Genomic DNA, 24,607 nt, shown 5'->3' with positions numbered 1-24,607 from the left:
ATCAGCCCCTGTCTGCAGCACCCTACCTCAGCCCCTGTCTGCAGCACCCTACCTCAGCCCCTGTCTGCAGCACCCTACATCAGCCCCTGTCTGCAGCACCCTACCTCAGCCCCTGTCTGCAGCACCCCACGTCAGCCCCTGTCTGCAGCACCCTACCTCAGCCCCTGTCTGCAGCACCCTACCTCAGCCCCTGTCTGCAGCACCCTACATCAGCCCCTGTCTGCAGCACCCTACATCAGGCCCTGTCTGCAGCACCCTACATCAGCCCCTGTCTGCAGCACCCTACCTCAGCCCCTGTCTGCAGCACCCTACCTCAGCCCCTGTCTGCAGCACACTACCTCAGCCCCTGTCTGCAGCACCCTACATCAGCCCCTGTCTGCAGCACCCTACATCAGCCCCTGTCTGCAGCACCCTACCTCAGCCCCTGTCTGCAGCACCCTACCTCAGCCCCTGTCTGCAGCACCCTACCTCAGCCCCTGTCTGCAGCACCCTACCTCAGCCCTTGTCTGCAGCACCCTACATCAGCCCCTGTCTGCAGCACCCTACCTCAGCCCCTGTCTGCAGCACCCTACCTCTGCCCCTGTCTGCAGCACCCTACATCAGCCCCTGTCTGCAGCACCCTACCTCAGCCCCTGTCTGCAGCACCCTACCTCAGCCCCTGTCTGCAGCACCCTACCTCAGCCCCTGGAGGATGCTTGTGAACAAGTCCTGCTTAATAAAGATAATTGCATTTATTTGAGCTGTTCTGTAAATGGAGTAGTTATGTTACGTTTGTTGCAACAATGACTATGCGCTTGGCTAAAGTCATTAGCATTATTTGAACTTTGTCTGGTAAAAATCCGCTTGTAATCCAAGCCGTTTTATTTTATTTATTGTGCCCATATCTCAATCCCTTGGTCCTTGAGGTGTGATTGCTGTGTTTCTGACAGCCCAGTGGGGTGGAAATGGCATGTTTTATAAGCATGATGAGTGTAGTATGTGTCTTTGTGTGTGTCTGACTGTGCCTACATGTTTGCCTACTAGGATTGTGAGGTATCCAGATTGTCATACCGTTTCTCTACCATACCGGGGTATACGGTATTACCGAATGTGCACACAAGGGGTGCACATTTTTTGACGCACAAAACAATTTGGGCAACAGCGGTCTTAATCCAGGAGGGGGTTGAATGTCTTTGCTGTAAACAAGAAGCTGGATCTTGACATCTAGCCACCTAGCTAGCAAGTCAGAAAACCAAATGCATAGCTGGAGCCCTGAGCCAGATATGATTTATTTGATACATCTTAGATTTCTTCTGGTTATACTTAACTTAAAAGCAGTGGCATAGGACGCAACCCCCGTAACGGTATTGAAAATCATACCGTCTGTATTTTGAAATACCCCAGTATATGGTATAAACAGCATACCGCCCAAGCCTAGTGCCTACTCTATTTGTATGTGAGTGCATCTTGATCCCCCTGGAGATACACAGCTAAATTAGGGTGCATATTATTTAAAGAGGCCCCAGGCTGAATTTGAGCTGCATATCTTTGTCCAGTGAAGATGTTGGTTTGTATGGCTGGCCGGGTGTGTCTGTTCATGTTTGGTAGTGTCAGAGGACCAATCCTAGTCCCAGAGGTGGTATAAAGGACTGTTCAGAGGGAAGTAGCTTGAATGAGACAGGAAGACTTTCACTTTTACTGTATGTCTGGCCTCTGGTGACTACTGGGCTCTTTATTGTGGTGGTCGTCTTCAGGTTCAGGGTTTCTGTGGTTGCACAAGTTGGTGGTTCAGAGAGCTTCCCTTCGACTTTAACCAGATTACTGTCAAATCTTAGACGAGTAGTCAGGAAGCTGACGATGCAGAGGCATTGATGCCTTTGGCCATTAATATAGTCAAATCCGGAAACTATCATTTTGAGAAAAAAGAAGAAGATTATTCTTTCAGTGAAATACAGAACCGTTTCGTATTTTATCTAACTGGTGGCATCCCTAAGTCTAAATATTAGTGTTACATTGCACGACCTTCAATGTTATGTCATAATTATGTAAAATTCTGGAAAATTAATTACGGTCTTTGTTAGGAAGAAATGGTCTTCACACAGTTCGCAACAAGCCTTGCGGCCCAAACTGTTGCATATACCCTGACTCTGCTTGCACTGAACACAAGAGAAGTGACACAATTTTCATAGTTAATATTGCCTGTTAACATGAATTTATTTTAACTAAATATGCTTCTGTGTATTGATTTTAAGAAAGGCATTGATGTTTATGGTTAGGTACATTTGTGCAACGACTGTGCTTTTTTCGCAAATGCGCTTTTGTTAAATCATCACCCGTTTGGCGAAGTTGAAGTAGGCTGTGATTCGATGATACATTAACAGGCACCGCATTGATTATATACAACACAGGACCATCTAGTTAACCTAGTAATATCATCAACCACATGTAGTTAACTAGTGATTATGTGAAGATTGATTGTTTTTTATAAGATAAATATAATGCTAGCTAGCATCTTACCTTGACTCCTTGCAGCCACAAGGTCCTTTTGACGCTGCACTCGCGTAACAGGTGTTCAGCCTGCCACACAGTTTCCTCATGGATTTATATGTAATCGGCCATAATCGGGCGTCCAAAAAGGCCGATTACTGATTGTTATGAAAACTTGAAATCGTCCCTAATTAATCGGCCATGCCGATTAATCGGTCGACCTCTACTTCATACTATCATGTGTGTGTAGTAACACTGTAATTGCTCCCTAGTAACAATATTGTATATAATGGAGTGGAATGTTTGTTGTTGTTATTACCGGTGCACCAATTAAACTTTTCTGTGGTAGACTTTTGATCTGCACCAGAAAGTTTGATGTGTATGTGTAACGTACGTCATGATGTTGAGATCCGTCCACCTGTGAATTTAAGACGTCCATCCTCCTGCACTGTTGGAGATGTCTGGTCTCTAAAGCCTCATTCCCTGCTCTGATGGCTGCCAGCTGGGATAAGTGCAGAGCTCATTCTGTTCAATTAGACTGCACCTAAATCTCTGTAGGCTGACGTCTAGGATTCCTCTAAGTTTCTCAAAACAACCTTTACACTTAAGCCAACTCCACACTAAAAAAGGCTTATTGGTTTTTGGTTGATGTATAGCTACTTATTTGCCTCATCTCTGCAATCGGTTTGGAATGATTATTTAATCAACCAAAACACATAGGCCTACTCCTTTTACATGGTCACGGACAACTGCTGCACTGCATGACCCGCTCATGTCCAGTTCCCAGTACTGGCTGTGGGGAGTTCCCAGTACTGGCTGTGGGGAGTTCCCACTGGCTGTGGGGAGTTTTGATGTTCTCTAGAAATATATATCAGTGCCAACGGGACTTCAGAGAGAGCGTTGTGAGTATTGATGCCCCCCCCCCCGGGCTATAAACAGCCCAGGATCAATAGTGCTGGATCAATATGCTGTGTGATACGTTTATCACAGGGATGGGTCCAGTCAGATGATCCCCAGAGTATTTCACTACAGCTAGGGCTGAATGTTAAAACACTCAGGTGCTGCTGCTGTGTGGCCACTGCCTACTGTCGGCTAGTTTTAACAGAACGATAGTGCTATCTTGAAGAAAAGTAGTTGATTTGATGGATTCATTTTTGTATTGTATAATGCCACACGGTAACTTCATCAATATATTTGTTTTAGATTGTTCTTATTTATTATGTCTGGCTCATTATGGTTTGTCAGCTGTGTTATCTAAGGGATAACCATTTTGTTGTTGAAAGATGTATCTATGTGTGGTAAACGAGTCACAAGCTACAGGCTACATGTTTTTGTTCTGTTGCTAGTGTGTGTGTGTGTGTGTGTGCTTTAGGCAGAGATGGTGATTTGTGTGTGCGTGTGGGTGTGTGTGTGTGTGTGTGTGTGTGTGTGTGTGTGTGTGTGTGTAAGAGCAGGGTCTCTTCCTCACGGCGCTGGTTGGGTAAACAGTCATGCGATCACATTCCTTCCATTCCGCACTGCTGTCCGCTCAGTCACATGACCAAGGAGGAGTAGCATGGGGCTTGCAGTGGGGAGGGGGACTGAGGAGGGGAGGGGCTGCTGCATGAGGGGCGAGAACCCTGATTGAGTAGACAAGGTGCAGAGTAGGGCCCAGACCCAAATCAATCCCTAGCCCCTACCTCTAAACACTATTTGCGTATCTGAAAAGATAAGAAGGGTATAAAAAATATGGTATAGATCGAGCCCTGAATGCTGATTGGCTGACAGCTGTGGTATATCAGACCATATACCATGGGTATGGCAAAACATGTTTTTTACTGCTCTAATTACGTTGGTAACCAATTTATAATAGAGATAAGGCACCTCGGGGGTTTGTGGTATATGGCCAATATACCACGGCTAAGGGCTGTATCCGGGCACTCCACGTTGCGTTGTGCTTAAGAACAGCCCTTAGCCGTGGTATGTTGGCCATATACCATACCCCCTCTTACCTTATTGCTTAATTAACCCTCTTTTATGCTAGGTGAGGTTTTCCACCATATTGCTTAATCCAATCAATGACTGTATATATGAATGGACAAATCCATTGATCATGTGACACCATTCATTCCTACGTGAAGACTCAATAGCGCATTGAAGCCAAATGAAGTCGCTTAAGATGTCGTCTCATGGAGACATAACATGCGTAATTTGAGCTGCTTCAGGAACCGACATTGCAGGCTAGCTCAGTGCTGCCCCCTCTTATTGAGTAAGTCAAGTCGAAGGCCGACCGGGGTACGGTATGCTGCCATTAGCAATTATCCTTATAGCTTATTTTGGGTGCGATTTGAAAAATAATAATTTTAAGGACATACATCTGGTGAATTAGAAGCAATTATTGGTAACATGATTGTAGTGTAATTTTAATGTATTATCATGAAGATTGACCACAAAGATCACCATTTTTCCATTCACTATAATGAGGGATCCCATTTTCTGCTAACAATGCCTGCAGTACCGTGTTTGGCCTTGAACTTCGGTTGCTTCAATAAGAGGGGGCAGTCGTTCTCAGGGGGCATCCAATTTAAGAGACTGGAGGGGTTCAGTAGAAGCAGGAGCTAGGGGTTTATATTGGACTGGGCATAAGAGGTTGTACAGAGTACACATGGGCATACATACACTAACAAAACGGTATAGCCTGTGACACAAATCCAACCATGATGTATGTATGTACAGTTGCGGTCAAATATATTGTCCCCGTTGCACCATTCACTATTTCTTCGAAAATAAGTTGAAATTGAAAAAACCTTTGGTCTTCACACATATTTGTTTGGTTTACAACTGCACAGAACACCCCCAAAAAATCTAAACTTAAAATGGACTAAGTTATTAAAAATTCAAATTCATTTGGTTGGAGGCAAGTGAGTCTCGTTTATTATGTAGTTTTTCTCACCTGTGATAAGTTGCAGGTGCCTACAGGGTACAAAATAGCAATTTAACCCATTTTAAAAAGAGAAAACAGAACATTCTAGCCAGTATATGACCAATGTATCATCATGATTCATAACAAACAACCAGTCAGTTTATATCAGTGCTGTTGATCTCTGCCTCGTGAAACTATCAAGTGTCTCCCTCCAAAACCACTTGGTTGAATTGATCAAATCAAATCTCACAGACACAATAATAAAAAGTCAGGGGGGTAGTTCTGGGTTTTGAATAGTCCGAGTCCCTCTCTCTCCAACCCTGCAGCTACAATATATGACCTTGTGGTTGCCCTGGAAGGGCTTCCCCTCGTGCAGCCTACCGTCCGTCCCATGTTAGTTTTGTTGCTGGTGTTGTTGACCCATTGATGTAGCCGTGGCCGCACCGAGGCCCCTAGCCATATGCTGCTCTGAGGCCCTTTGTAAAGCCTATAGGAACACGGCTGTGATTGGAGCAGCCCGGGATTTGTATGAATGAGTACTGTACATAGAGCGAGCACACCAGCAGTCATGAAGCACTGGAGGGTAACAAATGCTAGCTCAGGCCATGTTTCTCTTCTCTGTTGTTTCTCTCTCCCCCTCTCTTCTTTCTCTCTCTCTCTCTCTCTCTCTCTCTCTCTCTCTCTCTCTCTCTCTCTCTCTCCCCATCTATATATCTGTCTGCCTCCTATTGTTAATATGTTGCAGACTGTCCTTTCGAGTATAAATATAAACATGAGTGGGAAAGAGTCGAGCTCCCTGGGCCTCTCCTACCTCTCCTGAACTGCATTATGATTGGTCACTTTACTGTACGCCTGGCCAAAATGATAAACAGTACGAATATGATAAAGAGTATAAATCCAGTTTGTGCCAACTTGAGAGCGGTGTGAAACTCATGTGGGTGACTGTGAGAATCATGCTGTAGCTGAACCGCTGGAACGGCCAGCACCTGACACTGCAGCTGCTGCTGGGGTGGCGTGCCTTTCTCCACTCAGTGTGTGACTCAAACTCTACTCAGCCTGTCCTGGATGAAATTACAGCATGTGGATATTACTCTTGAGAATCAAACTGAAAATCACCACCAAAAATGTATTGTTTAGTGTTTCCCAACTTCTCCATTGTTGTAGTTTGGTCCAGAGACAGACAAGGTACATAGATGGAGCAGAATGAATATGACCCACACTTTGGGAAATATAAGGCAATATGCAGTATATTCCATGTCTTATGCCAAAAATGGCCTGGCTATAGGGCAGTTTTGGCAAACGCCAGACGGGTTGGTCCATCGTTAGTAAAGTGGGCCTGCCTAATTGCGTAGAATGATCATAATTTTGCTAATAATGCGGGCCTAGAGGGAACATGAGGACTAAAACAAGAGCCAAAGTGTGTGCTAACAGGGGAAGGCCCCTTGCCTCCCCTTCAGAGAGAGATGTTGATGTGCTTTACCTCTTCGCCCCTCCACCAGACAGTGATTCCGTTTTTCTCCAGGAAGAATCTGATGACATTTGACCCTACTTCAGCAGGCTGTAGGTGACGCAGATAAAAGCTATTAGGTTAAATGTTTAGACAATTGTGAGGTATGTTTGGCTGTATAAAATTGGCGGCATGTCAATGTTATTGTACACGGAGCTCCCTAGCGCGTGGTGAAACTGGAGAGTCCCTCCCTGCCCGCCTTGGTTAATGGCTGCCTGGGACTTTCCTATTTGGTATTTGGTCACCTACAAACAAGCAAGATTTCTGGCTCTCACAGACCTGTAACTTCTTCTTTAAGAGGCTCCTCTGTCCTCCACTCGTTACCTGTATTAATGGCACCTGTTTGAACTTGTTATCAGTATAAAAGACACCTGTCCACAACCTCAAACAGTCACACTCCAAACTCCACTATGGCCAAGACCAAAGAGCTGTCAAAGGACACCAGAAACAAAATTGTAGACCTGCACCAGGCTGGGAAGACTGAATCTGCAATAGGTAAGCAGCTTGGTTTGAAGAAATCAACTGTGGGAGCAATTATTAGGAATGAAAGACATACAAGACCACTGATAATCTCCCTCGATCTGGGGCTCCATGCAAGATCTCACCCCGTGGGGTCAAAATGATCACAAGAACGGTGAGCAAAAATCCCAGAACCACACGGGGGGACCTAGTGAATGACCTGCAGAGAGCTGGGACCAAAGTAACAAAGCCTACCATCAGTAACACACTACGCCGCCAGGGACTCAAATCCTGCAGCGCCAGACGTGTCCCCCTGCTTAAGCCAGTACATGTCCAGGCCCGTCTGAAGTTTGCTAGAGAGCATTTGGATGATCCAGAAGAAGATTGGGAGAATGTCAGATGAAACCATAATATAACTTTTTGGTAAAAACTCAACTCGTCGTGTTTTGGAGGACAAAGAATGCTGAGTTGCATCCAAAGAACACCATACCTACTGTGAAGCATGGGGGTGGAAACATCATGCTTTGGGGCTGTTTTTCTGCAAAGGGACGAGGACGACTGATCCGTGTAAAGGAAAGAATGAATGGGGCCATGTATCGTGAGATTTTGAGTGAAAACCTCCTTCCATCAGCAAGGGCATTGAAGATGAAACGTGGCTGGGTCTTTCAGCATGACAATGATCCCAAACACACCGCCTGGGCAATGAAGGAGTGGCTTCGTAAGAAGCATTTCAAGGTCCTGGAGTGGCCTAGCCAGTCTCCAGATCTCAACCCCATAGAAAATCTTTGGAGGGAGTTGAAAGTCCGTGTTGCCCAGCAACAGCCCCAAAACATCACTGCTCTAGATGAGATCTGCATGGAGGAATGGGCCAAAATACCAGCAACAGTGTGTGAAAACCTTGTGAAGACTTACAGAAACGTTTGACCTCTGTCATTGCCAACAAAGGGTATATAACAAAATATTGAGATAAACTTTTATTATTGACCAAATACTTATTTTCCACCATAATTTGCAAATAAATTCATTAAAAATGCTACAATGTGATTTTCTGGATTTTCTCATTTTGTCTGCCATAGCTGAAGTGTACCTATGATGAAAATTACAGGCCTCTCTCATCATTTTAAGTGGGAGAACTTGCACAATTGGTGGCTGACTAAATACTTTTTTGCCCCACTGTAAATGTTTTCAACTACTGTAGTTACGCCACTTGGACCACAAATTGTTTAAGAACAAATATATATATTTAAAAAAGGATAATAAGGTAATATTCCTGTGAGTGAGTGGGTAGGCGTAAGCCCTTTGTCTTCATGCACATAAAGTTGGTTGATTTTTATTCTGACACACACACACACACACACACACACACACACAAACACAAACAGGGGCAAACGCATGTTCCATCGTCCTGCTGATCGTCAGACAGTATTTGCACTGTGCTATCAATCAGCCCATCTGTCTCTGTCCACCCTTTCTGTAGGGCTGGCGCAGTGCACATAATGTTCCCTGCTCCTGTGGGTACACACACACATTCACACACACGTACACACTAGAGGTCGACCGATTCTGATTTTTCAACGCCGATACTGATTATTGGAGGACCAAAAAAAGCCGATACCTATTAATCGGACGATTTGTATTTATTTATTTGTAATAATGATAATTACAACAATACTGAATGAACACTTATTTTAACTTAATATAATACATCAATAAAATCAATTTAGCCTCAAGTAAATAATGAAACATGTTCAATTTGGTTTAAATAATTCAAAAACAAAGTGTTGGAGAAGAAAGTAAAAGTGCAATATGTGCCATGTAAAATATGTGCCATGTAAGAAAGCTAACGTTTCAGTTCCTTGCTCAGAACATGAGAACATATGAAAGCTGGTGGTTCCTTTTAACATGAGTCTTCCATTTTCCCAGGTAAGAAGTTTTAGGTTGTAGTTATTATAGGAATTAATGGACTATTTCCCTCTATACCATTTGTATTTCATTAACCTTTGACTATTGGATGTTCTTATAGGCACTTTAGCATTGCCAGTGTAACAGTATAGCTTCCGTCCCTCTCCTCGCTCTTCCCTGGGCTCGAACTAGCAACACAACGACAACAGCCACCCTCGAAGCAGCGTTACCCATGCAGAGCAAGAGGAACAACTACTAGAAGGCTTAGAGCGAGTGACGTTTGAAACGCTATTACCGCGCGCTAACTAGCTAGCCATTTCACTTCGGTTACACCAGCCTCATCTCGGGAGTTGATAGGCTTGAAGTCATAAACAGCGCAATGCTTGAAACACAACAAAGAGCTGCTGGCAAAACGCAAAGAAAGCGATGTTTGAATGAATGTTTACGCGCCTGCTTCTGCCTACCACCGCTCAGTCAGATACTTAGATACTTGTATGCTTGTATGCTCAGTCGGATTATATGCAACGCAGGACACGCTAGATAATATCTAGTAATATCATCAACCATGTGCAGTTAAGTAGTGATTATGATTGAGTGTTTTTTATAAGATAAATTTTATGCTAGCTAGCAACTTACCTTGGCTTACTGCATTCGCGTAACAGGCAGTCTCCTTGTGGAGTGCAACGAGAGATCGGAAAATCAGCGCCCAAAAATACCGATTTCCGATTATTATGAAAACTTGAAATCGGCCCTAATTAATCGGTCGACCTCTAGTACACACACACACACACATGTACACCTACACTCACACACACAAACATACACGTGCAAACAGTCATACACATGCAAACGCACACACCAGGGTTTCCGTTAATATAGCATTGCTGAACTTATAATGAGAATATCCGGTAAATTAAAATGCATCATACATTCGCGGTTTAGCAAGAAAACAGCCGTTGTGTGACAGATCCCAATATACTATCTATCGTTCCTGAGTTTATTGATTGAATGACCAGTGTCTGTATGTCTGTATGGAAGTTACCCTGTCATTTGCTTTAGTAAGAAATAAAGCCACAAAATAAAACCACAAAAGAGATCCTAGAGAGACCATTATTTGGGGTTTTATATGCTTTAGTGAAGGTAAAGTTAATCTATTTTATAAAGACCTAGCTGATTGAGTCTTTTTTGACAACTGGTGTATGCCCTATACATTATCCACCTGTTTACTCTTTCTCTCCTCTCGTTCTCATATGAAGGGAACAGAACATTTTACTCTTTATCTCTCTCTCTCTCTCTCTCTCTCTCTCGCTCTCTCGCTCTCTCCCTGTCTCTCTGTCTCTCTCTGTCTCTGTCTCTCTCTGTCTATCTATATCTCTCTCTGTCTCTCTCTCTGTCTCTCTCTGTCTCTGTCTCTCTCTGTCTATCTATGTCTATCTCTGTCTCTCTCTAACTCTCTGTCTCTCTCTCTCTGTCTTTCTCTCTCTCTCTCTGTCTTTCTCTCTCTCTGTCTCTCTCTCACTCTCTCTCTGTCTATCTATGTCTCTCTCTGTCTCTCTCTCTGTCTCTCTCTGTCTATGTATCTCTCTGTCTCTCTCTCTGTCTCTGTCTATCTATGTCTCTCTCTGTCGCTCTCTCTCTCTCTCTCTCTCTCTCTCTCTCTGCTCCTCCACTCAGTGAGTCTGTTATGCAGGACTTGCCATTTCCTAACATGTAGAAGTTATGAGAAGGGTGAGGTATTGTATAACTTAACAGCAGGCATGGAAACATTAGCCTCTCACTCTCTGCCTCTCTACCCCTTTCAAATCAAATCAAATTGTATTTGTCGCATACACATATTTGCAGATGTTATTGCAGGTGCAGTGAAATGCTTATGTTTCTAGCACCAACAGTGCAGTAATACCTAACAATACAGAACAATACACACAAATCCAAAGAACAAGAACAAGCAATGTCAGAGTATATATATTCCGGACTCATACACTACCGTCACTTAGAAATGTCCTTGTTTTTGAAAGAAAAGCTCATTTTGCGAGTAAGAGGGGTGCGAGTAAGAGGTGAGGAAAGTTTTTCCGCCCACTAGAGTACTCGCCCCTACTGGTGAGCCTGGTCTTTTAGTGGACAAGAGGACACGAAATGACCAGTAGTCCCGCAATACAGGCCACTCTTCATGTGAAGCCGGTGTAGACGTTTGGCTGGGGACAGCTTAGCCCTGCCAAGGTGCAGGAAGAGGTGATTCGGTAGACTTCGTAGACTCTAGGGGGAACTCGGGTAGTCTCAGGTCCTTTTGGCAACAGATTAATCGGGGACTTCCGTGATGCCTCGGAGACGAGGGGTAATCCTTTGGCGGGCAAGTGGAATCGGACCCCCTCTCCTTCCTGCGTTCCCGTAGCTGCCCATCGGTCCAGATGGTCAAGGCAATGAGCGAGTCAAGATCTGTTGGTAGTACCCGGGCTGCGAGTTCATACTTAACCTCCTTCGATACTCTGTGCGGGAATGTGTCAAGCAGCGATTCTGGATTTCAGGCACTCACAGATGCCAAAGTGCGGAAATCCACTGCATAGTCTGCCATACTGCGGGAGTCTTGCCGAAGCTGGAGTAACTTCCGGGCAGTGTCTCTCCCGGACAATGTAGAATCAAAAACCTTCTTCTGTTTTGCCACAAACTCCTCCAGACTGGAGCATACGGCTGACTGTTGTTCCCACACGGCCGTAGCCTGGGCAAGAGCCCTTCCAGACATCAGGGTGATGAGGTACGCTATCTTTGAGCGGTCTGAAAGGAAGGAGGAGTGCTGCAGCTCGATGATGAGAGAACACTGCACAAGAAACGCCTGACAGGTTCCCGACTCTCCAGCGATGTGTTCCGGGGGTGGTAAGCTGGGCTCTCGGGAGGTTTACTAGTCCTTTATTAGCAGACTGGTACAGCCGTCTGTAGCGCGTCTGTAACGCGGGTATATAGCCGTCGGTAGCGCGTCTGCAACGTGGGCATAAAGCCGTCTGTAGCACGTCTGTAACGTGGGCATATACCGCCTGTAGCGCTAAATTGCAGCACCCCCATCTTCCCACGGCTATGCCCTCTTTAGCACTTTGCGGTCAGATAACAAGCAGTTGCCGTACCAAGTGGTTATGCAGCCAGTCAAGATGCTCTCAATGGTGCAGCTGTATAACTTTTTGAGGATCTGAGGGCCCATGCCCAGGAGGGAGGATAATGAAAGTTCACAGAAGTAACAAGTCATGGTAGACCTACCATAAGTGATTAAAGTTGGTAAAGGAATTACCAAAACATCAGTAATTGCTGCCACTGAATTGGCTACAATGGGAAATCATAATAGTCACAAACAACAGTTGGGTCACCTGCTACTGTTCTCCCTTCCACTGGCATACTGTTATCTTTGTCTTTCTGTTGTCTGGAGGTCAAACCAAGAGTGTTATAACAGTATGAGTCTACACAATCTCCCTTTTCTGGCTTCCTCTCCAGTTAATGTCACATCTCCCAGCTCTTACTGACACCTACCCATGAGCCCCCTCTCTTTCCACTTACTTTAACCAGAATTCTCAACCACTGTGCACCCACCTGTTTCTGACAGGTGTATAAAATCGAGCACACAGCCATGCAATCTCCATAGATAAACATTGGCAACCAAATGGCTTACTGAAGTGCTCAGTGACTTTAAACGTGGCACCGTCATAGGATGCCACCTTTCTATCTAGTCAGTTCGTGAAATTTCTTCACTGCTAGAGCTGTCCTGGTCCACTGTAAATGCTGTGATTCATCACTCCAGAGAATGCGTTTCCACTGCTCCAGAGTCCAATGGCGTCTAGGTGCAACAACGGCTCAGCTGCGAAGTGGTAGGCCAGACAAGCTAACAGAACAGGAACTCTGAGTGCTGAAGCGCGTAACTCGTAAAAATCGTCTGCCCACAGTTGCAACACTCACTTCGAGTTTCAAACTGCTTCTGGAAGAAAAGTCAGCACAATAACTGCTCATCGGGAGCTTCATGAAATGGGTTTCCATGGCCGAGCAGCCGCATACAAGTTTAAGATCACCATGCGCAATGCCAACTGTCGGCTGGAATGGTGTAAAGCTCGCCGCCATTGGACTCTGGAGCAGTGAAAACGCGTTCTCTGGAGTGATGATCACGCTTCACCATCTGGCAGTCCAACGGACAAATCTGGGTTTGGCGAATGCCAGGAGTACGCTACCTGCCCCAATGCATAGTGCCATCTGTAAAGTTTGGAGGAAGAGGAATAATGGTCTGGGGTTGTTTTTCATGGTTCGGTTTAGGCCACTTAGTTCCAGTGGAGGGAAATCTTAACGCTACAGCATATAATGACATTCTAGACGGTTCTGTGCTTCCAAATTTGTGGCAAAAGTTTGAGTAAAGCCCTTTCCTGTTTCAGCATGACAATGCTCCCGGTGCAGAAAGCAAGGTACATACAGAAATGGTTTGTCGAGATCGGTGTGGAAGAACTTGACTGGTCTGCACAGAGCCCTGACCATAACCCCATCAAACACCTCTGGGATTAATTGGAATGCGACTGTGAGCCAGGCCTAATCGGCCAACATCAGTGCCCGACCTCACTAATGTCCTTGTGGCTGATTGGAAGCAAGTCCCAGCATAATGTTCCAACATCTAGTGGAAAGCCTTCCCAGACGAGTGGAGGTTGTTACAGCAGCAAAGGGGGACCAACTCCATATTAATGCCCATGATTTTCGAATGAGATGTTCGACGAGCAGGTGTCCACATACCTTTGGTCATGTAGTACAGTATAGTGGAGAAAATAAGATTATATTACTGTAGAGTACAGTATATCCTACTGTACTGAACTATACTTTACTGTACTCTAATACACTGTACTGAACTCTATCCGTGATAATTCTGTGGACCAGACCAAGTTGAATTAATACTACTCTTTTGTCCACAGATAGCCAGCCTAGCTGCTTAAAATGCTCGACCTCCAGATGAATATGAGGGGGAATTTAAGTACAATTCTTACAAACTTGTTTTTGCTTGTCTGCCGGTGAACAATGATATTCAGGCATAATCTAAGTGACGACTAGTGCACTTGCCGGAGACTTTAGTGTGTCTATAGGTAGGTTTCCATTCAATTGGCGACAGATTTTAATGCGACTTTCCTAAAAATCAGCATAAAAACAATATGCTAATTTCCCCATCGGAGTTGTTTCCATCAAATTGACTTGTTGCGGATAAAAGTATGTGCGTAAACATGTAGTGCACATAAAAAATACAAATTAAATTTGTTTCCATGGCATTTTCAACTCTCGGCCTACTTTGTCACTAAAAATGTTCCTTATGTATAGCGAATCTGCCCGATCTGGTATTAGCACATGCGCTCTAGCCAACAGCTCGCAAATACAGTGCGGGTATAGCCTACATGATGAGATTATTATGGACAAAGGTGCAATATCATTTTTATTTGTCAAACGCCAGCATTGATCATCATGTCACCAGAATAAGACCCTCGATATTTAGAATTGAAAGGAGCCTCAAGCTGTGAAATTCATCATAATTTATTTCATCTGTAGTTTAATAAACCGAATGCTTTTCCGAGTCGTAGTGGGAGGACCACACACCATATCATCGCGTGACTCCAAGTTTAGTTCGATATGATGGGTATTATATCAATATTTGTGCATATAAGCGTTTCCAGTGACATTTATCGCATAATATTTTTTTAGACACAAAAAGATCCCACCTTGTCTAGCATATTTGGTTTTTTCAACATTTGAAAGTTTACCGACAAATTAGCTGTTTCCATTAGGCCTGTCGTTACATGTTGTTATTCGACATGTACTTTACTCGCATAAAAAGTTCGGATGGAACGCTGGATTTTGAGGATGCTGGAATTATATTTTGGACGAATCTGCGATACTTTTGAAGTTGCCTAATCAAATTAAAACATTGGGCCTGGTTGTGTTTATTCCACATATAAAAGGTTATACATGTTAAAAGTTAAACGACAAAATATTTTGGCTATATTAAGGCGTTAGGTTATAGGTGTGTGAGGAATAACCGCCCGGATTGGAGAGGAGGAAGAGCGCGTTTTTCCTGAATAACCGGGAGCATGTGGCCAAATTACCATATGACGAGTTGGGTGAATGACGATCCGCGACAGACAGCGCATCTCAGGATCAGAAGTAAGAATACAGCAAGACGGACCTGCTGCTGTGCCTTTCTAGTCCTTATAAACTGTCGAGAGTATATCTACAACTGATCCAAATGGAATGAAACATTCAAATCACAGGGCTTTTGCGCCTTATTCAAATTACATTTTTCACTGCAGCCTAGATTAGAATGTTTTACTCACTTGAAAACAATAATCAAATTATGCATTACATTGGGGTGTTGTAGGCTAGTCTATGATAATTGTGTTGTCCCTAAACAAGATCAATAGCAGCGCTTTTTGAGCTGCATGTCTCATGTCTACTGTTCTTTCATGCTCAATGATGCACCTGGCCTTTTCCGCTGCCTATCAACTATTCCTATTTCTGCTTGTGGATTCACATTGAAAATGTATGCAGCTTTGAATGTGTGGTATGATTGCTATTTAGCCTATTGCAGATCTGGACAAACGATCCACCTACCACTATTGTCAATATGACTGGTGGATAGAGGGCAGGATAGGCAGACTGGTGGACTATTTTTGACCTTTGGTATAGTAAAAAAATAGCATGTGGAAAGGCATACTGCATAAGGGAAGTACAAAAACACCTTGATATAGGGGAGGCTCTTGCAAGCAGATGAGGAAATGTGTCTAGGATGGAAGAAATGATATAGTAAAACCTGCAAAAGAGTGAATATAAACCAGGGAAAGTAACGCACAACCTTCCCCTGTGCCCAATAAAAAACAAAACATTTTTGGGAGGTAAATGTTTCTGTGGAAATTGTTAAAAGTAGTACTTGTGCATAGAATTGTATGTTTTGTTAAACTTTGGAATCAATGGATTTTATTTGGCATACATTTTAAAGTTACCGTGGAGTTGCCCATCATCCACCCCCATCCTTGTTGCCTTCATCACCTATGTCCATCTCTCCTCTCACTACTCTTCTTCCCTCTCTCTGTATTGTGATTATTCTCTCTCTTGCTTCCACTCTCCCTCTTTCAGTCTCTCCCTCTCTCTTTCAGTTCCCTCCCTCCCTCATCCCTCCCTCCCGCTCTCTCTCTCTCCCTCCCTCCCTCCCACTCTCTGTCCCTCCCGCTCTCTCTCCCTCCAAGCCCCCTCCTCTCTCTCTCTCTCTCTCTCTCTCAGGCAGAGTGTGTGTGTAAGCTAGGAGCTCCCTGCCATGTTGTCCATTCACCATGGCTCAGTATGAATGCCCAGCAGGGGTCTTCTGGAGTGGACCCCACCCCCCCCTGACCCCCGACTCTACTGCACATGCTCAGATGGATATCTCATAGCCCCCATATTCACCGTCCATACTAGACAGGCATAACATCTCTGAGTGATGATAACTCTGTGTGTGCGTGCGTGTTTTTCTGTGTCTGTTAAGTACAGTCTCCTCTAGTGTAGTCTGTCTCAGTGTTGTGATATGTTGCGGTTGTTGTCTGTCTCTCTTCACAGGGTGGTTGATGTGATTACTGTAGCTGGAGGTGGTAGTGTGGGTCATTGTGTGTATGTGGGGTAATGGCTTCCACACAGAAGGGTCCAGGAAAACCTCTGGCAGGGAGCAGGGAAATGGCAGCAAACGGTTTAATGACTTAATAAGACCTAATTAGTGTAAATGGAGGAGAAGAGAGCGGCGCAGTGGAGGTGAGCTGGGGTGACTGAGTGTGCCTTGGCTACAGCAGCCAGACATACAGCAGGCAGCCCTCGTTCATTAGCTGATGAAAAGTAGGCCAACTGCTCTGATGTGTTCGTTCATCCCAGAGACACCTCTGGATAACAGAACAGCACATTGCTGCTTTAAGGTGCTCTCGTGCTATCTCTTTCACACTCGCACACATGTGCGCACGCGCACACACACACACACACATACACAAACACAAAAAAAACAATTGCCTACAAACATGGACAATGGAGCTTTGTGCATGTAAGTGTGTGTGTGCTTGTTGTGTGTTGTGTGTGTGTCAGATGAATGCCTGGGCGTGGTGTGTGTAGTGTGTAGTGGAGGCTTTGAGAGCATTACCCTGCTCTGAGACAGGGGTGGTGGAGGGTCAGCCCTCATTTAATCAAGGAAATAATTCCATCTCCCATTAAGTTAATTAAAATACAAGGCCTCGCTCAAAACAGAACCAGAGGGAAACCCACCCGGGGGAACAATAGATACAGTGCATTCAGAAAGTATTCAGACCCCTTGACTTTTTTCACATTTTGTGATGTTACAGCTTTATTCTAAAGTGTATTAAATAGTTTTCCCCCTCATCAATCTACACACAATACCCCAGGTTTTTAGAAATGTTAGCAAATTTATTACAAATAAAACACTTAAATATCACATTTACATAAATATTCAGACCTTTTACTCAGTACTTTGTTGAAGCACCTTTGGCAGCAATTACAGCCTCGAGTCTTCTTGGGTATGAAGCTACAAGCTTGGCACATTTGTATTCGGGGAGTTTTTCCCAATCTTCTCTGCAGATCCTCTCAAGCTCTGTCAGGTTGGATGGGGAGCGTCGCTGCACAGCTATTTTCAGGTAGATGTTCGATCAGGTTCAAGTCCGGGCTCTGGCTGGGCCACTCAAGGACATTCAGAGACTTGTCCTGAATCTACTCCTGTGTTGTCTTGGCTGTGTGCAGGACGTTGTCCTGTTGGAACGTGAACCTTCACCCCAGTCTGAAGTCCTAAGCACTTTGGAGCAGGTTTTTATCAAGGATCTCTCTGTACTTTGCTTTGTTCATCTTTCCCTTGATCCTGACTAGTCTCCCAGTCCCTGCCGCTGAAAAACATCCCACAGCATGATGCTGCCACCACCATGCGCCACAGTAGGGATGATGCCAGGTTTCCTCCATGCATTCAGGCCAAAGAGTTCAATCTTGGTTTCATCAGACCAGAGAATCTTGTTTCTCATGGTCAGAGTCCTTTAGGTGCCTTTTGGCAAACTCCATGCAGGCTGTCATGTGCCTTTTACTGAGGAGTTGCTTCCGTCTGGCAACTCTACCATAAATACCTGATTGGTGGAGTGCTGCAGAGATGGTTGTCCTCTTGGAAGTTTCTCCCATCTCCACAGAGGAACTCTGGAGCTCTGTCAGAGTGACTCCAATCATGTTGTAGAAACATCTCAAGGATAATCAATGGAAACAGAAAGCACCGGATCTGAATTTTGAGTTTTAGTTACGTAAATAAAGTATTTCTGTTATTCTTTTTTTATAAATTCGCAAACATTTCTAAAAACCTGTTTTCGACTTTGTCATTATGGGGTATTGTGTATAGATTCATGAGGATTTTTTATTTATTTAATACATTTTAGAATAAGGCTGTAATGTAACAAAATGTGGAAAAGGGGAAGGGGTCTGAATACTTTTTGAATGCACTGTACAAATCCTTGTTATTTGTTGCTTGCAATATGCTGTGTTTTTGGCAGAGGTGTTGACTCGAGTCACATGACTTGAACTCAAGTCACACTCGAGTCATAAATATGATGACTTGCAACTCGACTTTGACTTTAACACCAATGACTCGTGACTTGACTTGGACTTGAGCCTTATGACTCGACCTGACTTGATTCCCTCCCCAAGCCCAAATATTAAAAATGATGCTATTAAAAAAAGTGTGCAGCGCTTCATTTAACGGATTACAGTTTGAATCAGACACCAGCCAATCAAATTGTGCCAGTTGAGAAAAAGTTGCGCGTGGCATTGCAGAGGAACGTTGGCGGGTGAATTCAGATGGAGCCCTTGGAAAGATGATACCCAAAATTATTATTTTCGGATATAATGACTACGCTGTATCACCAAAAAACGGATTGCAACTTGCAAAACATGCAGGAAGTAAATGGCAGACTGAGGCGCAACAACTTCCAACTTTGTTTGACATTTGAAGCTGCACAAAGAACGGTAAGTCGTGGCTAATATAGCCGACAGCTATATAATTCATAACTTTGCTAGTGTAGCATGTAGGCTAACGTAACATTAAATCAATGAGCCTCCACACAGTCAGTCAGTGCGGGAATGTGATCATTGCACCCAGGATTGACTGGCTAGGCAGTTGGTAGCCTAAATCCTGCCTGATGTTACTACTGTTCCTAAAGCCATTGACATATGTTAGCTTACTGTAACCACTCGCACAGTGTGTGTGTGTTTAGGTTGGGCGATTGCGTACAAGCCTACATCGCCCGATTGCGTCCCATAGCGATCCTCGATAGTTGATCGCTATTGGGGTGGTGTCTTTCCTATGGCTACCCATGTATTTCTATGGAAATGTAAAGTTTATTTGGAAAGTAAGTAGATCTTTAAAAGCCTTCATTTTTATTTTATTTTTATTTAACTAGGTAAGTCAGTTAAGAACAAATTCTTATTTTCAATGACAGCCTAGGAACAGTGGGTTAACTGCCTTGTTCAGGGGCAGAACGACAGATTTTCACCGATCTTGCAACCTTCCGGTTACTAGTCCAACGCTCTACCCACTAGGCTACCTGCATAAATGTAATATACTAACTATTACTCTTGTTAAAAATATGAAATGGTATTATATTTGATGAAGAGCACATTATGACTTGTTTAGGACTCAAAACTCCCAAGTTTAGGACTTGAGACTTGACTTGAGACTTGTTGGTCTTGACTTGAGACTTGACTCGAGACTTGTTGGTCTTGACTTGGGACATGACTTGGGACTTGAGTGCTAAGACTTGAGACTTACTTGTGACTTGTAAAACAATGTCCCACCTCTGGTTTTTGGACTTTTCAGTCTGGGAATAGTCTCTCACTTCAAAATGTATGATTGTTGGTTGTTGTTTGTCCAACACTTTTCTGGACATATTACAACTCAGTAAACCTGACAATATACAGGTTGATCAATAGGATATGAAGTTCACCTATGACGCTGTAAACGGGGTATGCATACAGCCAAAGATAAACACTGGAATGTACAAACTACAGGGAAGAACCTTTAAGCATTCTAAAGATATGCAGTTGTGTTGCATGTTTACTAGCAATTTGACATTTCCTGGTTTCGCCCCTTCATTCTTTCTCTCCCTCCTCCATCTCTCATGCTAACCTGTCTCCCCATGCACACTAATCTCAGACCACTCATGTCAGTCAGGATTTGGAGTCTAACTCTCTCCCTCCCCCTTCTCTCCCCCTTTCCCCCTCCAGAGAAGCCTGTGACAGTGGAGCTGAGCTGTGGGGCGGGGCCTGTCCTCGTGGTGCTGGAGCCGGGACAGCCCCTGCTGCTGGACTGTCACCTGGGGGCCACGCCCCTGGCCACGCCCCCCAACGTCACCTGGCTGCAGGATGGGCTCCCCGTGCTGGAGGGGGAGGGGAACTCCCTCAGGACCCTTGCCAACGGATCACTGCTGGTGCTGCCCACCTCTGTGGATGGTCGGACACCTCAAGGGGTGGAGGGGGGCTACAGCTGTGTGAGCGCCGGCCCCTTTGGAGCTCTGACCAGCCGCACCATTGCTGTTCACCTGGCCAGTGAGTACTACTATTTCTCAGACAGGGTGGGTCTGTGCCCGCTCAACTCCACCAGGAATGGCATGATGGTCTGGTGTCCCAACATAGGAGCACAGCCTCCTCTGTCTCAGGCAAGAGATTGATCGTGTGGCTGGTCGGCCACACCGGTGGTGTCCTGTGAACTGGTAGGCTCCACACCGGTGGTGTCCTGTGAACTGGTAGGCGCCACACCGGTGGTGTCCTGGGAACAGGTAGGCTCCACACCGGTGGTGTCCTGTGAACAGGTAGGCTCCACACCGGTGGTGTCCTGTGAACTGGTAGGCGACACACCGGTGGTGTCCTGGGAACAGGTAGGCTCCACACCGGTGGTGTCCTGTGAACAGGTAGGCTCCACACCGGTGGTGTCCTGTGAACTGGTAGGCGCCACACCGGTGGTGTCCTGGGAACAGGTAGGCTCCACACCGGTGGTGTCCTGTGAACAGGTAGGCTCCACACCGGTGGTGTCCTGTGAACAGGTAGGCGCCACACCGGTGGTGTCCTGGGAATAGATAGGCTCCACACTGGTGGTGTCCTGGGAACAGGTAGGCTCCACGCTGATGATGTCCTGGGAACTGGTAGGCGCCACACCGGTGGTGTCCTGGGAACAGGTAGGCTCCACACTGGTGGTGTCCTGGGAACAGGTAGGCTCCACACCGGTGGTGTCCTGGGAACAGGTAGGCTCCACACTGGTGGTGTCCTGGGAACAGGTAGGCTCCACACTGGTGATGTCCTGGGAACAGGTAGGCTCCACACTGGTGATGTCCTGGGAACAGGTAGGCTCCACACCCGTGGGTTGAGGACAGAGGGGGAAAGGGGGAGAGCGAGAGAGGGGTGAAGAGTAGGATGGAGAGAGAGGGAGTGAGAGAGATAGAAGGTAGCAAGAGATCCAGTTTATCCCCCCTCTCCTCTCCCCTCCCTCTCTACCCTCCCCTCTCCCCTCCCTCCCCCCTCTCTCCTCTCCCCTCCCTCTCTCCTCTCCCCTCGCTCTCCCCTCCCTCTCTCCCCTCCCTCCCTCTCCCCTCCCTCCTCCCTCTCTCCTCTCCCCTCTCCTCTCCTCTCTCCTCTCCCCTCCCTCTCTCCTCTCCCCTCTCCTCTCCCCTCCCCCCTCTCTCCTCTCCCCTCCCTCTCTCCTCTCCTCTCCCCTCCCTCTCTCCTCTCCCCTCCCTCTCTCCTCTCTCCTCCCTGTCTCATCTCCCATCACACTCTCCTCCCATAGAGCTGCTTTCATTATCCTCTGTAAAAGTGGCAGTCTTTATTCAGTCATTAGCTTTGTGTAGAATGGGACTGTATCCTCTGTGGAGGTTCCTCCTTTTGTCAGCTGTCACATGCCTATTTATGAGAATGCTTTGTTTGGGGGGAATGAGGGGACAATGAGGTAGGGAGGTGATGACTGAGAGGGATGAAGGGAGGGAGGTGACTGAGGAGTTAGGATTGGTGAAAAGAGAAGGAAGTAGGAAGGTAGGGGAGGATACGTTGGGTAGGAAGGAAAGATGGGCTATTTGGGTGGGAGGTAACTGGGGAGTTTGGGATGGTGAAGGCAGAGGCTGTTCTGGGAGAGAGACTAATAAGTGTGTCCTTCAGAAGGTGTCTGTGGAGGGAGCTGGTAAATGTAATGGGCTGTAGACTACTACTGCTGTGAGATGGATGGGCTGCTGGAGACAAGCAGTGCCAAGGGCCTGCATGCAATGGGCCTCAACGAGCACACTGACATTGAGCAGAGAGACCAGAGGCCCATGTCTGTCTGTCTGTCTTTCTGTCTGTCTCATGTCTTTACCACCACCAATTAGGAGGCAGAACACCACGTGATAATTGTGTGACAGTCCTTCGTCTTTAATACTCTAAACATGTTTGATGTGCATTGCTGTTCTGAATGCTCCCTTCATGTGACTCCGTCCAAAAAGCGGGTGAGTCAGTTAAAGAGAGGGGAGGGGGTAAATCGCGGTAGAGGAGGAGGGGAGGAGAGGAGTTGGTGGACATGCCGACAGACAGAGAACAGGGAAGCCATGTGTTGTGGTCAGAGAGTACAAGGGGAGGGGAAGAAAGTTGCAATCTGATCGCTGAGGGGCCAAAGAATGGGGCAAAGACAGAAAGAGAGGGGGAATAGAGAAGACAGGAGAGAGAAAGAGAGGGGAGGCACAGAGAGAACAGGAACAGACAGAGAAGGGAGAGACTACAAATAAATGTGCTATGGATTGAACTCATATAGAGCAGAAGACATGCTAACAGATTTACAGATACAGTAATCTACTTCATCTGGTCCATTCACTCAGTAAGTTAACCATTAGCCCAGTTGGCCACAAGAGTTACAAGTGCTAGCTTACTTTACACTATTGGATGACCTGTTATCTATCTAGCTGCTCTGTGGAGCTCTGCTCTGTGTGCTCATTGAGAAACTTTGCTCCGTGTGTGTGTGTGTGTGTGTGTGTGTGTGTGTGTGTGTGTGTGTGTGTGTGTGTGTGTGTGTGTGTACAGCATCTAGTTTATGCAATGACAGGTGCTGAGCTTATTTGTGCTGTTAGTCAGCTAATAATTTGTGGCTTTCTGAAGAACTTTGCCATGTGAGAATCAGCTCAGAAGTAGTTGTGACAGATTTATGTTTGGTCGCTAGGTAGGATTTGCCCTTATATGTGTTATGAAGCATGGCTTACACGTCACATTTTCTAATCAGTTCAAAATGTATTTTTAATGTATGTCTTGGGATTTTACAGTCCAATGGAGAAATTAGGAACAACTTCAGGATGTAAGGATGTGACTTTTTTCTCAAGTGCTTTATGTATGGCTTTATGTCTAGTCTGTCACAGCGGTTTGGTGAGAATACCATTTGAAGGTAATCTTGGATTGGTATGTTCAGGACTTTAGGACTGCAGGCTGGACAGAACAGCTTGCAACCCTGGAGCTGATTGATGAGGTAGTCAGAGCTCTTGTGTTCCCCCATAATGCCCCAAATCAGTGTGGCCTGAGGTCAGGGGCCCCCTTAGCCCTATAAGACTCAGCTCCAGGACTCACTGCTGCCCCCTGCTGTTAACTACAGTTATCACGTGTGGGCTACAGACTAGCTGACTGCATCTCTCTCTGTGTCTCTTTCTCTCTCTTTCTCCCTCTCTCTTTCTGTCTCTCTCTATCTCCCTCACCTTTCTCCCTCACTCCCAGCGCTGTCTCGTTTCCATCAGGACCCAGAGGCCCAGGTGGTGCCCCTTGGGGGTGCTTCCCGCTTTGAGTGCCAGATAGACGGAGTGCCCACTCCAAGGATAACCTGGGAGAGGGACCAGGAACCCATCCCAAGCCAGCCTAGGTGAGACGCGCACACACACACACGCACATTTTCACACTCGCACATTCTCACACACACGCACGCACACACACACACACACACACACACACACACACACACACACACACACACACACACACATGGTGATGCACTCCAGCAGAGCCTGACAGTAAGTGATTGTCTATTCTACTTGGTCCCAATGCTGTCCCCTAAGAGAGCTCCAGCCGGACAGCAGAGACTGGATCGGTTCTAAGGTCCATGCTGCCACTGATTATGTGAGGGCTGTGCTCCCTCCACCATTCTACTTCATTGCATAATGGCAGTCAGGGAATAACCTGAGAATTTGGTAGGAAGTTCAATTAAATGAGTACATATTGGTCTTTTTCAGTAGTGCAGAGTTCAGAGATAAGGGATGGACACAGATCTGTTGGTTTCCTCTCTGTCTGTCAGCCAGAGGCTGAAGGTCAGGGCCACAAAGTGCATTCTGGTC

General features: G+C 45.7%; 1 protein-coding gene across 1 annotated transcript in view; it reads left to right on the top strand.

Annotated features, from left to right (window-relative positions):
• The window catches only part of igdcc4 (immunoglobulin superfamily, DCC subclass, member 4), a 62,839-nt gene that overhangs the window by 3,952 nt on the left and 34,280 nt on the right, over positions 1-24,607 (top strand). The window contains exons 2-3 of the mRNA XM_036980687.2: positions 20,508-20,828; positions 23,997-24,138. Of these exons, the coding sequence (XP_036836582.2) occupies positions 20,508-20,828; positions 23,997-24,138 (463 nt within the window). The remainder of the gene's footprint in view (positions 1-20,507; positions 20,829-23,996; positions 24,139-24,607) is intronic.

This window comes from Oncorhynchus mykiss, chromosome 6 (assembly GCF_057628025.1).
Source record: "Oncorhynchus mykiss isolate SJ-2025 chromosome 6, ASM5762802v1, whole genome shotgun sequence".
Lineage (NCBI taxonomy): Eukaryota > Metazoa > Chordata > Actinopteri > Salmoniformes > Salmonidae > Oncorhynchus > Oncorhynchus mykiss.
This window is presented reverse-complemented; position numbering and strand designations above follow the sequence as displayed.